This window comes from Scheffersomyces xylosifermentans (assembly GCF_036884685.1).
Source record: "Scheffersomyces xylosifermentans strain CBS 12540 chromosome Unknown RJT20scaffold_5, whole genome shotgun sequence".
Classification (NCBI taxonomy): domain Eukaryota; kingdom Fungi; phylum Ascomycota; class Pichiomycetes; order Serinales; family Debaryomycetaceae; genus Scheffersomyces; species Scheffersomyces xylosifermentans.
In genome coordinates, this window is record NW_027042943.1 from 1,574,233 (window position 1) to 1,590,466 (window position 16,234).

General features: G+C 41.2%; 7 protein-coding genes across 7 annotated transcripts; 1 reads left to right on the forward strand and 6 right to left on the reverse strand. All coding sequences in view use genetic code 12, as the record gives it.

The window, feature by feature from the left end:
* Window positions 1-353: 353 nt before the first annotated feature.
* On the reverse strand, window positions 354-1,012 carry RJT20DRAFT_145923 (TRAPP complex core subunit; the record flags this gene model as incomplete). The annotated part of the gene is made up of 2 exons (XM_064918833.1): window positions 354-875; window positions 953-1,012. 2 exons carry the CDS (start codon window positions 1,010-1,012, stop codon window positions 354-356), a joined length of 582 nt encoding a protein of 193 aa, XP_064773960.1.
* A 371-nt stretch (window positions 1,013-1,383) lies between these two features.
* Window positions 1,384-3,270, reverse strand: SUR2 (sphingosine hydroxylase). The gene has a single exon (XM_064920448.1). It carries the CDS (start codon window positions 2,772-2,774, stop codon window positions 1,755-1,757), a length of 1,020 nt encoding a protein of 339 aa, XP_064773961.1. The 5' UTR covers window positions 2,775-3,270; the 3' UTR covers window positions 1,384-1,754.
* Window positions 3,271-5,383: 2,113 nt separating this feature from the next.
* Window positions 5,384-6,928, forward strand: RJT20DRAFT_3544 (cytochrome P450; the record flags this gene model as incomplete). The annotated part of the gene is made up of 1 exon (XM_064919808.1): window positions 5,384-6,928. The coding sequence occupies one exon, from the start codon at window positions 5,384-5,386 to the stop codon at window positions 6,926-6,928; it is 1,545 nt and encodes a 514-aa protein (XP_064773962.1).
* A 236-nt stretch (window positions 6,929-7,164) lies between these two features.
* On the reverse strand, window positions 7,165-9,207 carry SPL1 (Spl1p). The gene is made up of 2 exons (XM_064920447.1): window positions 8,075-9,207; window positions 7,165-7,829 (listed from the first exon to the last, which is right to left on the reverse strand). Exons 1-2 carry the CDS (start codon window positions 9,104-9,106, stop codon window positions 7,401-7,403), a joined length of 1,461 nt encoding a protein of 486 aa, XP_064773963.1. The 5' UTR covers window positions 9,107-9,207; the 3' UTR covers window positions 7,165-7,400.
* A 1,290-nt stretch (window positions 9,208-10,497) lies between these two features.
* On the reverse strand, window positions 10,498-11,780 carry RJT20DRAFT_51452 (uncharacterized protein). The gene is made up of 2 exons (XM_064920450.1): window positions 11,539-11,780; window positions 10,498-11,464 (listed from the first exon to the last, which is right to left on the reverse strand). The coding sequence occupies exons 1-2, from the start codon at window positions 11,671-11,673 to the stop codon at window positions 10,655-10,657; spliced, it is 945 nt and encodes a 314-aa protein (XP_064773964.1). The 5' UTR covers window positions 11,674-11,780; the 3' UTR covers window positions 10,498-10,654.
* DCC1 (Dcc1p) lies at window positions 11,781-13,083 on the reverse strand. The gene has a single exon (XM_064920449.1). The coding sequence runs from the start codon at window positions 13,014-13,016 to the stop codon at window positions 11,889-11,891; it is 1,128 nt and encodes a 375-aa protein (XP_064773965.1). The 5' UTR covers window positions 13,017-13,083; the 3' UTR covers window positions 11,781-11,888.
* A 207-nt stretch (window positions 13,084-13,290) lies between these two features.
* DFI1 (Dfi1p) lies at window positions 13,291-15,258 on the reverse strand. Its single transcript, XM_064920452.1, has one exon. The coding sequence runs from the start codon at window positions 14,835-14,837 to the stop codon at window positions 13,656-13,658; it is 1,182 nt and encodes a 393-aa protein (XP_064773966.1). The 5' UTR covers window positions 14,838-15,258; the 3' UTR covers window positions 13,291-13,655.
* Between the last annotated feature and the right edge of the window lie 976 nt (window positions 15,259-16,234).

The window sequence follows — 16,234 nt, forward strand, 5'->3', positions numbered from 1 at the left end:
ATCGTATTGTCAAGCCGTTAAGAAAATATCTACAAAGCTACATTGTCTCCTTCAATTGGTAATATCGGCCCTTAAAGGAATGAAGAGAAAAGGAGTCTACTTACCTGTGAATATCTCGGTAAATACTCTTAATCTCTCTAATTTCAGTCTTCCGCTACATTTCAAATTACGTACTCTCTATGTACTCACTGGCCCAGCATTTGGTATACATGAGATTGGAGATGTATATCACCCTCTATTCTTAAGAATTATGTATAATTGTAAATAATCTGTAGCGCCTATCTAGTAGGTCATCATTCTATACTATTTGTGTGTAACACTTAGTTAATACTCTGTCAGAATCTATCCTTCAGCTAATCCTCTCCGGCAGGAACCTCATCCTTCAAAGTCCTATTCAACTTCAATCTTATCTCAGTTCTATCGTCACCTCTCAAGGTGTCCTTTACAAAGCCGACTTCTACTTCAAGTTGTACCATTTGCAATGCTCCACGTAAGACTCCACAGAGAATCTGCGAGTACCACAATTCCTTATTAATCTTAGGGTCTGTCGTTATTGGCAATTCCACAAATTCCGTCAATGGGTTTGGTTCGGGGATGATCAAGGAACATGTCTTACCGTCGTTGCTCCAGTTCTCTACTGTAGGCTGGATGTTAAGGAAGATCTTGAATCCGATCTTGGTTATTATTTCTGCGGTTTCTTTGAATGTCTGGCATCTTCTGACACCGGTTTTGGCCAAAAACTCTTCTATGAGTCTGAGACCTATGTTGTAGCCCATTTTATCCAATTGGTTGTTGACCTCATGGTAATTGTTGTTGAAATCACGGCACAACTGTGCTACCACGGACCCGTAGGTAAGCGTGAACAACTCTGAATTCTACAGTGGAAATCCCGTTAGTACTATGCGATATCCATATGATCCCACTCCATAACGCCGAAAATAAATCAACTCACTATTTTCTCCACATTGTTCTTCCATATATCGTCGCCATTATATCTAGAACTCTTGGACATCTTGCCGTAGAATAACAACTATACAAGGAATATTGTAGTACGTCTTCGAAATCAAAAATATATTGATGAAGTAAGTTCCTGTATGTAATGCCTAAGGCCATATAGTATGGAGTATGAAGTTATAGAGGGCATTTGGATAGTTTGAAGTATTGAAATAGAAATAAAGGCAAATAGTTGGTGAAATAGTATATCAAGTAGGGGTTATGGTATTTAAAGTATTACAATTGTTTTTGGGTATTTCTTTCAAAAAATGTGTGCTGTTGAATTGTACTGTTAGATGTTCTTCTTATTGTCGTGATCCATTGACAAAAAAGCTATTCGCGTCTTCAGATTTGACACGAATATGCTGTTAGGTAGACGGACAGTAAATGAATATGTCAGATTGACATATTGCTCTTATGGGGAATTCCCAGGGAATTTTAATTTATTCAAATAGAATTTTAATTGTGCTCAAAGCGCTCTTTGAGCCTTCTTCCTACAACTCGTTCTCTGCTTTTCATTAAAATGATCATTTCATATATTAAGACGTCAGATTCAGGATATCAAACTACTATCCTTACTATGTCGACGATAGGGAACTTGGCTATGACTACGCTCGCCATACAGTCACACACTGGGAAGTCTGGAGTTTGCAACAAACGAAAAAACCAGCAAAAGAAATATACAAGATTAAAGCGGTGAATGTTCATGGTGGCAGATTAATTAATTTTTGTAAGAAAAAAAGGGCCCCAAACAGTATTCCTTACTGTTCCTTCTTGGGCTCGGGAGTACCTTCATCATCACTGTTCTTGTCAAAGCGGCCGCCACTCTTCTTGGCCAAAAACTCCTTGTACTTTGTCAATGTGATGTGTTCTTGCAACTGCTTGTACTCGTTAACAAACTTGTATTGGGTGCCGAAGCACTTGTCCCATATTGTAAAGAATGGCTGGGAGAAGTTGTTCTTAATACCCCAATTCTGGTGATGGATGTCGTGGTAAATGGAGTTGTTGGGGAAGATGATCTGGAAAAGGTCAAATGGGAGTCTGTACCCACAGTGGTCATCCACGGTTTTCAACGTAGCAAATGTATAAAGTAGAATACATTCACGTGGAGACAAACCCGTTACGAAACCAGCAATTCCAGTACCTGTAGTGTCTAACAAGAAACCTTCTACTGGATCGTTGTACAATGCACCATATGCATAAGGAACGTACAATCTATGATGTCTAGAGTGGAATCTTCTGTATAATGCCTTGTTCAGATGCATGAGACGATGCAACCAGTACTGCCATGTGTCTATGATGGTGATGGCAATAGCTAACTTGATAAACGAAAATCCGTACATGTATCCATAATACACGGCAGCGTCTGGAATGAAACTTGGTAAGTAGTTGTTTTTTAAATTCCACATTTGATAGAATTCATGTCCAGTCTTGGGAGGAGGATCCAACTTGTATACTGCGTATCCAACTACGGTCTGGACGACATGCTGGAAAATGACATCGTATATCACCTCGTGAAGAGTAGCTCTGTTTCTCGAAGTTTCCTCTTCACTTGGGTGGATTCTGTATTGTTCAGCCAACTCGTAGACATCTATAATGTGAAAGAATGTGGCGTAGACCCAGTAGGCGACAATAGGGGCTATCAAAGCCAAAACTCCGTCTGGTATTCCTGGAATTAAGTCGGGCTTCGTCGTGAGCTGAAGGTTCTCTGGGAAGAAAGAAGGCTGCGATAATATCGACGAGAGGTTCTTGGGGGGACTCAAGTAGGCTAGAGTGTCCATGCTGATGTGTGCTATGATGATCTTTCGGGGTGTGTTCCTTATGGCGGCTAAAGATACAAAAAAAAGTGAGACGAGCTTGATGAGATGTTTGGTAAACACTCACGGGAAAGACTCGGTCTATGGGATGCTGGCGAAAACGAAATAGATTAGTGCTAACGGCGGCTGGTTCTGGAACTCAACACTCCTCCTAGCAATATGATGAGATTTACCAAGCTATATATACGTCCACTCTGTAATGTCATTCGATGTCTTGAATGATGTCTGGAGAAGCTTTGTTTATGTGTTTTGGTAATCTGGTGATAGCACGCATTGTTTTTGCAGGCGGATGAGGTGAAAAGCAATATGGCATGTCACGTGAGAAAGTAGGGTAGTTGATAGGGGAAATTATGCTGACGGTGGGAGGGTGGTCCAACGTAGTAAGGGGAAAAGGGAAAAAGGAGAAGAAATATTTGAAAAATAGGAGGGACGGAATGTATATGGTAGCGCCGCGCTTGGGAAGAGCAAATAGGGGTAGTGAAATTGATATATGGTAGCGACAGGAAAATGGTCGTGTATGTGACTGAAAACAGATGGGAGTGTATGTATGGATGTTTGATGTATGGATGTTTGATGTATGGATGTTAACGGTGATAGGCAAGTTACTGGGATAACTTAGACATGAATTACAGGTGAGTTAGAGAATGGAAGGGGGTGGAAGTCAAAAGGTCAACGCCTGTTGGAGGAGGTAACAGTCTAGATGGAAGATGAAATATTTTTTTGCAAAAATTTGAAACAAATTAGACTAGGATCGAAATGAATTGCAAAATATCCCGGCTTCAATTGGTTAGGTTATTGGAAGGTAATTTAAAGCTAGAAATGTTTTGGTTCCTGGAAGTACGACTGAGATCGGAAGAGATGATATCGTATACCGGAGAGAGGTTCTAAACCTAAAATATCAGAAGAAATCTCTGGATTTTAAGTTCCCAGATCCATAATCTTAAGATTTGTAATAAATGGAACACATTTTACAAATTTTAAGTGATTCCATTTATCCTCATGCCTTTAAATCATTATCCGGCAGCAACAAATATCGTTTGATACAACCTTATCTTTATTTTGTTCCTTGCATTCTATACGGTGTGGTTTCAGAAGGGGGGGATACATTTAGGATAACCCCATGTTGTACTCCGAGAGATACAGCTGCAAAAATGCAATATTATTATGTGCCCCTTGTTGCCCCTCATTAAGGGCTCTTCGTTAAGGTTATATAAAGGTTGCTACATTGTCTCCGGATACTACGAGATATCCGTGTGACTGAGTGAAGTGACCACCAATCATACTATGACCACTCCTGGTTGGTTAGCGGATGGAAGGACTCTAGCGACAATGTCTGCATATGCGAAATGCTAGTGATTTTTGCTTTTGAAGTTGTGTCGTTTGGCAGGTGTCAATCATGTGAACTTTCCTGTGCTGAAGAATGCCCAACAAAAATAGCACTAAATTGAAGGTTAAAATTGTTAACGAGACAACAGTGAACTTGTCTTTCGATTGCTGTTTCGATCACTAAAAGGGCAGTACAGTGCTTCCTATTTGGGATATAAGCTTCAACGGTGGGTATGCGTGGATAAAGTCTTCACTCTTTCATGTGCATGCTATTCTTTTGAGTATACCCCTCCACCACCATCTTGTAAACGACGAGTACTGCAGTCTAAATGATGCAAAATCAGACACGCCATTGGCTATTGCCCTAACCTTCTCTAGGCATGTGAACTCTATGTAACTATTGCATGGATCAGTAAGGGGGATGCGCTTCGTGGAGCGAACTCCGTCGAACATTTCGGAGTTTTATTCCTTATTTGGTCCATTGAAGATATTTATGGTTCCAGTCCGGAAATAATGGTCTTTGTTCCATGCCTAAAAGGCTAGTTTTCTGTGAAAAATTGTTGGATGTTTTTTTTTTTCTTCGATATTGTCTTCTGTGATGGCGGGGGGACATTCGTCTAGTTGCAAAAATATATGGATGTGATTGATATATTTTGTTGACTCCACCATTTGGTAGTAGTAGTAGTAGTAGTAGTAGTAAGTAATAGTAAGAGTATACTACTTTAGTACATAGTATTATTTGCAAACCCAGGGTTACATATGCGAGTTTCGCTACAAACATATCATCATCTCTTGTGGTTCCTTTCTTTCCCATCTTTTCTCTCATCCCCCCCTCGTTTATGACCTATCCATCCTCTTCCTCTTCCACTCCCAACTTCTCACCCATCTACAACTCCCATCGCTGCCCATCATCTCTGCACACTATTATCATCCTCCGCCACGCGCTTCACGGTGGACAACCCTTTTGGTTCGTCCGTTTCACATGTGGGGGAGCTCAGTAATTTCACATGTGGGGTTGTAATTTCATGTTTCACATGCTGTTGACGTTAGCAAAACCTTCTTCTGTTGAACAGGAGGGACGAGATGCACGCCTAAATTTCAAAATCAAAGCTCATACCCCAGTCACAGGTATCTGATTTCCAATGTAGTAGTTATATATATATCTGGGAGTATTTACCCCCCCAGTCGGTGAAAGCTGTTGCGTAGTTTATATTCTATTATATTGAAGTGAACAGTAGTACACCATCATGTCAGTAGATCTTGCACAATATCTTACCAAGTGGTATGTCATAATAGCAGGCCTCGTCGCTGTCTGGGGTATCACCAAGTACATACACGTCCAGTCGTTCATCAAGAAACATGGTTGTAAGCCAGCTCCAAAATTGGAGGGTGGATTCCTCTGTATTCCTATTTTACGTGAAGTGTTGAAGTCCAAGGAAAGAGGTGAGTTGCTTGATTTCGTGTATGCAATCTTCAGTAAGATGGCTGCCAAAACTCGTCAACTTCGTCTTTTCGGTGTCTTGATTGTTATCACCGACGAACCAGAGAACATGAAGGCCATGTTGGCCACTCAGTTCAACGACTACGATCTTGGTTTCAGACATGCCATGTTGTCTCCATTGTTGGGAGACGGTATCTTCACCTTGGACGGCGAGGGATGGAAGCACTCCAGAGCCATGTTGAGACCCCAATTCGCCAGAGAGCAAATCGGTCATGTCCAAGCCTTGGAACCTCACTTGCAATGGTTTGCCCAACATGTCAGAGCCAAGAAGGGCAACACATTTGACATCCAAGAACTTTTCTTCAGATTCACGCTTGACACCGCCACCGAGTTCTTATTCGGTGAGAGTGTTCACTCCATGCACACAGCAGAGATTGGCCTTCCAGTGTCTAAGATTGAAGGTGTTGCTCAGTTCGGTGAAAGTTTCAACAGATCTCAGCACTACCTTGGTGACAGAACCTTCTATCAAGTCCTTTACTTTTTGATTAACAACAAGGAATTCAGACAATGTAACGCTAATGTGCACAAGGTCGCTAAATACTTCGTCAACAGAGCTCTTAACTTCACACCACAAGAATTAGAGGAAAAGTCCAAGTCTGGTTACATTTTCTTGTACGAATTGGTTAAACAAACTAGAAACCCTAAGGTCTTGCAAGACCAATTGTTGAACATCTTGGTTGCTGGTAGAGATACCACCGCTGGTACCTTATCTTTCACCTTCTACGAATTGGCCAGAAATCCAGATGTATTTGAGAAATTGAAGACTGAAATCTACGAGAAGTTTGGTTCCGGTGACAACGTAGACCTCAAGGAAATTACCTTCGAAGCCTTGAAGCAATGTGAGTACTTGAAGTTTGTTTTGAACGAAGTTTTGAGATTATACCCAGCTGTTGCAATGAACTTCAGAGTTTCTAACAAGGAAACCACCTTACCAGTTGGTGGTGGTCCAGACGGTCAATCCCCTGTCTACATTCCAAAGGGTACAACTGTTGCTTACAGTCCTTACTTCACTCACAGAGACAAGGATTACTACGGTGAAGATGCTGAAGTATTCAGACCAGAGAGATGGGCTGATCAGAAGAAGTTAGGATGGGCTTATCTTCCATTCAATGGTGGTCCAAGAATTTGCTTGGGTCAACAATTTGCCTTAACAGAGGCTTCTTATGTCATTGTTAGACTCATCCAAATGTTCCCAACTTTGGTTTCCAAGGATGACAGACCTTACCCACCTAAGAAGGCCTTCAACTTGACCACTTGTCACCACGATGGAGTGTTCATCCAACTTCAATGATTTTAATGAAAAAATTTAGCAATATTTGCAGCTATATTTAATGTATATGCCGCTGGTTGGAGATTATTAGTTATGTTAGTTAGTTTTATAGTTTGATAAAGCAGAGCTATATCAATAGCGGTTTTGTATTTAATGAAATTGATTTATTTCAATATCACAGAATTGGCAACCTGTAAGTTAGTGTATCAGCAACTGAAAGAGTAGAGGCCATGGTTCAAAACGTGTGAGCCAGTGAACCAGCTATCCTTCGTTATCAGAAATGCCAAGAAAACATTGCAAGGGGGTATGCCCGCTTGTAAGAAAATATATCAGTGTCTCGGATCCTATACTTGTTGTTTAACCATATGAATATAATTACATATACACTGTATAAAACTAATAAATATAGAATTCATAACCTAAAAGTCATACCTAAATACAAATGATCATCCCTACTCCTGATCTCTTACCCCATTGTTAAATCCTTCTTCCTCTAGTGTCCACTCCATTCAATGGAATCCAAGTCAATACCCTCTTGGACCATTTCCCATAATGGAGACATCTTTCTCAAGAAATCTACTCTCTCGTTAATAGCCTTAATAACGTAATCGATTTCGGCTTCCGTAGTAAATCTACCAACACCGAATCTAATGGAAGAGTGAGCCAAAGCGTCATCGGCTCCCAATGCATGCAAAACATAAGATGGTTCCAAAGAGGCAGAAGTACAGGCAGATCCAGAGGATAATGCAATATCCTTCAAAGCCATCAACAAAGATTCACCTTCGATATAAGCAAATGAAATGTTGACACATCCTGGGTAAGATGATGCAGGGTCAGGAGAACCGTTTAATTGAGTGGAAGGAATTGACAATAAACCATCCTTCAACTTGTTGGAAAGTCTAGTAATGTGCTCTCTGTCGTCCTAAAAATGTTGTTAGTAAAATGCTCGATTACACTAATCAAGAATATCTTTATCCAGATTTGCCAATTTGTGTTTGTACAACAGTCATTCCCCCGTATAACCTCAGATCCTTGCATAAATAGTATTCAAACTTTTGCAATAGGCGTAAAGAGATTAGTTGCCTACTACTGACTGCTTTTTTGATTCCTCCTAGTGCTGTTCAACCTTGACAAAGCAAATCTGGATATTTTAAAAAATTTACATACCTTCAGTTCTTCCAACATAAGTCTGGCGGCTTCACCGAATCCAGCCACCAATGGTGGAGCTAAAGTTCCGGATCTTAAACCTCTCTCTTGACCACCACCAGTGATTATTGGATCCAATCTAACTCTTGGACGTCTTCTGACATAACAGGCACCAATTCCCATTGGTCCGTAGATTTTGTGTGAAGAGATGGAAAGTAAATCTATATTCATCTCGTTGACATCGATGTCAATTTTACCGTAAGCTTGAGCCGCATCGGTGTGGAAGAAAATCTTGTTCTCTCTACAGATTTTACCAATCTCTTTGAGTGGCTGGATAACACCGATCTCGTTATTGACAGCCATGACAGACACTAAGATGGTGTCCTTACGAATGGCGCTACGTAAAGCGTCCAAGCTGATTAATCCATGCTCGTCCACTGGCAAATATGTGACGTCAAATCCTTCATCTTGCATGTGTCTTGCAGAGTCCAAGACACACTTATGCTCCGTTTGAGTTGTGATAATATGCTTTTTGGTCTTCTTGTAGAATCTTGGAACACCTTTGATGGCCATATTGTTTGTTTCAGTGGCACCGGAGGTGAAAATGATTTCCTTAGGATCGGCCTTGATGACTTGAGCAACGTACTCTCTAGCCTTCTCCACTTCCTTGTCGGTTTCCCAACCGTAGGCATGAGTGGACGAGTGTGGGTTACCATATAATCCCGTGTAGAACTCCAACATCTTGTCGAGAACACGAGGGTCAGTTGGAGTCGTTGCTTGGACATCCAAATAGATAGGTCTGGTACCGAATTGGGATTCGTTTCTCGAAGCGTTTTTCAACGAGAGCGATGATCCCTCAGGAGGCAGCGGCATAGTTGGAGGATCAACGGGAGTCGAAACATGGAGTTCTCCTGTTGTTGTGTTGGTGGCCAAACCGGAGATCGTCGACTTAGAGAGCGAACGAACACTGTGGGTGATGGCGGACTTGGTCACTGGCACAGCTGAGCGGTTTGATGCTCTTACTGCCAAAGTTCTCAACTGGTTGGACAACATCTCAGAGGCGATAAATAGGTTCAGCAATTCGGTATTCGCTGGTGATAAAATCGCAGAAAAAACTCGGCAATGACTACGTGTGAGCTGTAGTTAACGGTTATACCTTTCAGATAGTGAACTGACCGAACTCTATGTCAACTTGATCTATTATGATGAAAGAGATAACTTTAACTTGTCTCCTTTAGCCGCCATGAAATTATTAATCACTCAAAGGAAAAAGAAAGTTTGAGAGAGCGAGTGGGAGATGGTGTCTGCAGGGGATGTGACAGGGTGAGAGTGTGAGTGTGAGAGTGTGAGAGTGTAAGAGTGTGAGTGTGAGAGTGTGTGTTAGTGAGAGGAGTCGGTATGAGCTCCGAGCCGTATCCGATTTGTGGGTGGTGGCAAGACAAGAGTGAGAGGGTGGGAGGGTAAAGTGTAGAGTGAGAGAGAGAGAGAGAGAGGTAAGAGTGTGTGTGAGTAAAGAGTATGAGACTCTGATAGTAACACTGTAACACTGTGAATAAACGGTGTGACCATGACATCAAGGTTACGGGCGAAGGAAGCGGTTGTGGCATCCAATAAATGGCATTTCTACAATATGATTAAAAGAAACATGAATGCGAGAACGGGCTTTGATAAAGAGTTGTTTAGTGTGGAGACAGTCAGTGGCTCATTGTATTCCTGTTGTATTCTTGACTCGTTGTAGTCTTGCTATATTCTTGACTCCTCTATTTTCTCTGCATAGCTCCTTTATTGTAACTCCGTGTAGCATCTCTATTGTATCTCCGTGTAGTATGAGTTAGGTATTGTATTGTTCCGATGGAGATAGAGATACGGAGTGCGGTATTAAGAATATACTTCTTTAGGCAGACTCTCAATATTATGAGTGCTTGGAATTGTAACTTCATCTCTTAGGCAAAAATTGGTGAATCAGAACGAAATATCCTGATAGATTTCTTTCATTGTGTGTTTTACATTTAAAGAAGCTGTTGTTTAAGTAGTTAAATACGTTCTTGTTACCATTTAACATGTATCTGTGATCTGTGAGATGAGGTTACTTGACTGATTACACGGAAATCGGCTTTTGAATGATTTTAAGGCCATAATTTTCGCAGCAATTCAACTGAATATACGGAATTAACAAAATTACAGAGAAAGTCGTTCCCTTGCTTCGTTATCGACTGATGAGTTACTGGGAAGTGATTAGGGGCTGTCGATTGGTACGGTCGAAAATTTTAACGAAGAGAAAGGCATTTCCGCTGAAACTTTGATTAAAATACCTGAGCTATTGTACTAACAAAGCAGAGAGATTTTTGAATATCCTTGTAGATATCCAAAACAGAGATCATAGAATGACTCTGCAATTAGTTACCTTAGCCCAATATCTCTACACTTGCTACACATAAACCAAAGCCTTCTCTATGATGCTTTTTATAGATTCTATCTAACCGTAGCTCTATAAACTATCTAATTTATGCAATATTCGTTCATTACACCATGCCACCCAATCTGTTCAAAGAGAACAAGAAATATGAGCCTCTCTATCAACTTGAACAATGTGAATCCAATTCACACAAGTTGGATACCCTTCGATTTATTGTAGGATGTTAATGTCGTATGTACAAGTTCGTAACAACCCAAGAAGATGGCACCTCCTGCACTGATCCAACATGTTCTTGGTCCGATACCCCTCAAGAAGGTCGAGTAGCCTTCCTCTTGGATCATTGATTTCACCAAATGACCCACACTCACTCTTTCATGATTAAGCATTATTCTAGTCTTGATCACATCAAGTGGAGTCGTTGCGGCTGCTGCTACACCTCCAGCAATAGAACCACAAAAAGCTCCCTTCACTAAAGAGAGGTCTTTTCCTCCAGTAGCTGCTGACCATTTCTTCTTTAGGAACTCATAAAGGGGGAATTGTATCACCGTAAATGGTATTTCTCTCATTATAGTAGTATTCCAACCTCTGTACAAACCCTTGAAAACACCTTCACCGGATTTATTCTGGATCAAATACAAGAAGTTCGACCATGATGTTGACTTTCCATTAACTCCAAGAACACCTGTTTGGGTTCTCTGTTTGATGACTTCCCCTGGTACTCTCACGAGACATGCAGCAATCTCACCACAGGAAGCAGCAAGCATATGACTATGGGTGGGCTTTAAGGTATCCTTGGTATATATCTTCATTGAGTCATAGGTCACAAAGAATAACGAAGCCGATGGCGCCGAGGCAACAACACACGATCCCAATCCTTTGTAGATTCCACTCCATCCTCCATTTTTAAAGAAACCTCCTTTTGCTTGAAGTCTTGTTTTCAAGGTATCAATTGGGAAGAATGCCAAATCTGTAGACGTTCCAGCACAACCACCGCTCTAATAAAGCATAATTGTTAGTAACTTGAAAATTGAAATGTAAAGTACCGCATTGGGACAGGCTAGTGACTTACTATGAGCGAGATGACGAACGTCAGGTTGTCCATAACGTATCTATCTCCTATCTTAATAGTATCTCTAAGGCCGTTGAGTGAAAAATTCCAATCGGATTTATTTTTGTTCTTGTGGGAATCGCGAAATTCGGGCATTGCTATGACTGGTAGCGCCGAGGTATATGTGATGATGATTCAGAATCATGTTTTTTGAATCATGTTTATTGAATCATTTTTTGAATCACGAGAGTGAGATGTGACTTTATGGACGAGTTAGTGCTTCCATGTATTATTAGTGTAAGTAAGTTCGTCTATGATTTAATTGGATTTTCTTTTCGATCGTAAAGTAGTTTATTGGTGGGTTCGTGGAGTTACTGTCTTGGAGTCACAACGAATTTGTTCTTTCCTACCCTTTTCTTCTTACCGAACTTAAGAATGATCAGATCTACCTTGACTCCACTAGGAACAAAGTCCTTGATAAATGGAACGAAGTCGTCGTAGTTCCACAGCTTGTCCAATTGAAACAACTGACTGAATCTAACAGAAAGCGTTGGAGACAAATCTTCTGCGCTAACAAATCGTATTCTGCCCTCGATGGGCAGGCAGTAGTGTCCTCGTAAGTAATGCAAGTCCAAGGATACGTTGTAGAATGTGGGAAGAGAAGCTTTCCATTGGAGTAGGAATTCTTTAGAATCAACCAAGGTAGTTGTGAGCTTGGATAGTTCGTTGATTCCGAACCATTTGGCGATCTTGAAGTTGTCCAACTGCAAGCCTTGCTCCTTATGAACTGAAAATTTGTTGATCACTGTCTTCAACACCGAATTGTCTATGGATCCTTTCTGGTTGCATATCGTGGATCTTATTTTGTTCATGTCAATGGTATCTGATTTGTAGTTGAACTCCTGACTGAGAAGTGTTGTTATAAGTATGAATAACACTTCAGTAATGTATTCCACTGACAAGATATATACTTGACCTCCTATGTCACATCCTCCGAGCTCGTACCATGATTTATAGAACTCTTCAGTTGAGATCGGGGAGTTTTCCATTAGCTCCAGCAATGAGATCTTGCGGGCATTTGTATTATTAGTGTCATCTCTCAACTCATCTCCATGATATCTGGGCAAATCATCTATAACTATCGATCCCTTTGTTTCTATCAACTCATACTCGTAGGTACTTTCACTGAACCCGATCAAGTTGTTCTTCTGGTCTACCTCATGGTTCGGCACTATGCTCTTGATACATTTGTTCTGGTGGTCCACATTAGCATTGTCCATCAATAGCACCGAGTTTGAATGGTTCATTTGTCTCATTTTCCACGTCTTTTTAGCCGAGCATACTACAAGCTGGCCCGAATTTGTTGTTGAAGACTTTATTACCAACTCTTGATTTTTATTGTCTTTGATGTATGCTAGAAGATCTGGCGGTAACTGCAAGAACTTGTATGCGTAATTTTCGTCATATGACGTTTGCTGGTATAGCGAATACGACTCCATAATTCTACACTACACTATGATATATAATCTAACTAAAATGTACTAGACTACTAATCACCTTGTCACTGATCCCTCTCTTTTAACGTCTCTTCATCAACTCCAGAAAAGCCACTAAAAACGCGTTGTGATTTTTGGCCCCAAAAATTCACGAAATGTTCACACGTGACTATCGTGGTGTCATGGGGCTTGTATTATGATAGGTTGCAAAGGGTATGCAATGGGTAAGTAAAGGGAATTAAACAGGTAAATCAAGTCTATATATGTTCTTACAAGTGGCAATATTATTACAATAATACAAATGAATTAACAAAATAAACTAGAACTCTATAAACATAAGGTAACTGCATGCTGGATCTTGAACGAATTTGTTCAAAGAAAATGTGCTGGGACAAAGGGAGCTTAACCAAGACAGATATTTGGAGACAAGGATTAGCGAGACCCAGTTCCATTAAGCATAAGAGTAGAAATGAAAGTCGAGGTATTAAAAGGGTGGGGTAATAACCATTCGTATTATTACTTTTGATAGATGAATAAGACCGGAAAGTGTGTTCTGCTGTCGACTCGTAACGTGAGCGGGTGAAGTTATGTTTCGTATTTTTCTTTTTTTGATTCTGATATGTGCTAAGGACTCGATAATCGCTAGAAGTTCGAACCTTGGTTGATATTTCTATCTCTGACACCCAACTCACCATTGAAGAAGTCTTCACTTCCGACCTTCTCGTTCTTTCTCCAGAAAGTCCATCCTCCACTTCCGTAGTCTTTGTTAGATCTTCTCTTCAAGTAGAATAACACCGAAATAAGACCCACCAAAATGGAACCACCGATACCGACCACGACACCAACAACGATTCTGTTGGTGTGGGATAATCCGCCGTTGTCATTGTCGCTACTCTTGTCATCTGCAGCAGACGGCTGAGAATCGTGGGTGACAACTGACGTTTGAGTCACTACAATAGTCCTTCCGTTGTCTACAGAGTTGAAAGTTGTCACAACATGAGAAGTTGTCTCGGATGGGCTGTTTGTAGTCTTCGTTGAAGAGTCAGTGTCGCTGGAAGTCTGGCTAGGAGAGTTGTTGGAGGTCTCAGAAGGCGATGGAGATGAACTAGATGTTTCATTACTGTCATCTGCCTTAGTTTCAGAGGTTTCCGATCCAGAGTCTTCTGTGAATCCATGGGACGACTGTTCCTTGGAAGTTTCAGATGTCTTCTCTGGCTCTTTAGTGGAAGTTGGAGTCAGCGAAGTGGTTTCTGAGTGAGTTTCTGAAGTACTAGAGGTTGTTTCACTAGTTGGAGGGAAGAAGTCTGGAGTACTACTTGTTGTGTCTTGAAATGGAGGCTGTGGAGTGGAACTGGTCTCTTGTTCAAAGGTAGAACTAGTGGTGTCGCTAGGTGGTTCGAACGACGAAGTTGTTGAAGAAGCACCACCGAAAGGATTGACTCCAGGGACACTTGAGTTATCACCATCGGCTCTCTTGTGAATTTCAGTCATGGTGTTTTGGTTGATTACGTTGTAGCCTGTCAATTTGTGCAATGGGTATTGTAACAACTTGTCGAGGAGCGATTCGTCGATCTCCGACTCGTCGAACACCGACGATTGTGCTGCTTGAAGTGACACCACCGTAGAAACGGTCGTATTCACTGGGGAGTCAGTTGTTTTGGGAGTTCCATGATGGTTCATGTGGCAGGAGAAGCCTATGGATGAATGTAAGTTCAATGTCACCAACCCGATGACTGTGAGGCCCACTACGAGGAGAATGGAACGGAGCATGTGGATGCGTTGTACTGGATGACGGGCCTGAGAGCCAGTTGATTCTGGTTTCATGGCTGAGTGGTGTGATGGGGGACTTTGGAGGGCAAGAAACGAAGAAACGAGACTTGGGATGGGATCGAGGGTATCACTGTGAATAAGGCCGATGAAATGACAGTGTGAGCTTGTGGATAAAGGACCAAAGAAAGGGTATTACTTTTTGGAAGCTCGACGAAGTTTATCTGGCACCAAGGGTTTGGAACAGGAGCAAAGAGTGTAGAACGAAGGAGAAAATAACGTAAACCTGACTTCCGCCGATAGAATAATAATAATATTAAGAAATTTCTTAGTTGTTAGACTCCAGTTATACAACGAGGGAAACAAACAGAGTGACAAACGGAATAAAACCGACAAAAAGGCGATACCAAAAGAGTGAACACAAGAAAAGACAAATATATATACAGAGGGACGAGATGAAAAAAGCTGGAGTGAAAATATCCTTCTATTAATATTTCTATTACTAGTAGAGGAACTAAGTTATGATGCACAGCATATGAGTAATTAAGACGAAAATAAAAAAAAATTTAGTCGATTGAAATGGATGGAAATAAAATTTGAGGCTTGTTCTTGAAAGACTCCAACAGTTAAGAAAGGAATTGGGAGTAATGAGGATTCAGACAATTGGGGAGCAGCAATTAAAGTTCGGGTTAAATTACGTAGTTAAGAGCAGAACAGAATGATTTACTGTGCTAACTGTCGTAGTCGTAATAGGAACACGTATGTATTGTGATTTAATGTATGGGCCCGAAAAGACAGGACTACATCAGCTCGTAGAATTATTATTACATAGGAGGTGCTACATTTAGTGATATTTTGTGGGAGATATTTTAATCGCGGTGGGTTGGAATACCACTCAGGAAAAAGTCTTGCATTAGCAGCGATATCACCACTCATGGGAAGAAGGGTAGTATTTGGGGATGGGATTCCAGCATTTCAAGTTGCTGTTTTTGCTATTTACTAGCGCTCTAGATGGCACCAGGGTCTCTTAGAAGTCCCATTTTGATGGTATTGTTCAGGTACGCTTCTGGCGAATGGGCTCTCGTCTACAGAGGCACGCTGGTACTGCCCCAAATAATAAAACCTCTTTTTCTGGTAATATTACGGCGTATAGTCATTACTAACAGGAAAAATTTATATTACGGGCTGTGGAAGTGCACAGGGATCGGCGGTGTTGATGGTCTGGAATGGTTGATGTTAAATATAGCCCAACGGCACCAATTAACGCTGCGGCACGGGTGCATTGACAAAGACGGCCAGTGCAGCAGGAGTGTTTACAAGTTGCATCGATACGCAGGATAGATGTTTTTAGCGAAGAGTATCTCGAAAATGGGGGAGAAGATGAACAACTGGGCGGAATGACCAGGAACTTTGCACTGAGAAAGGGGAGAAAAGGGCTATAAGCGAGATTTGCG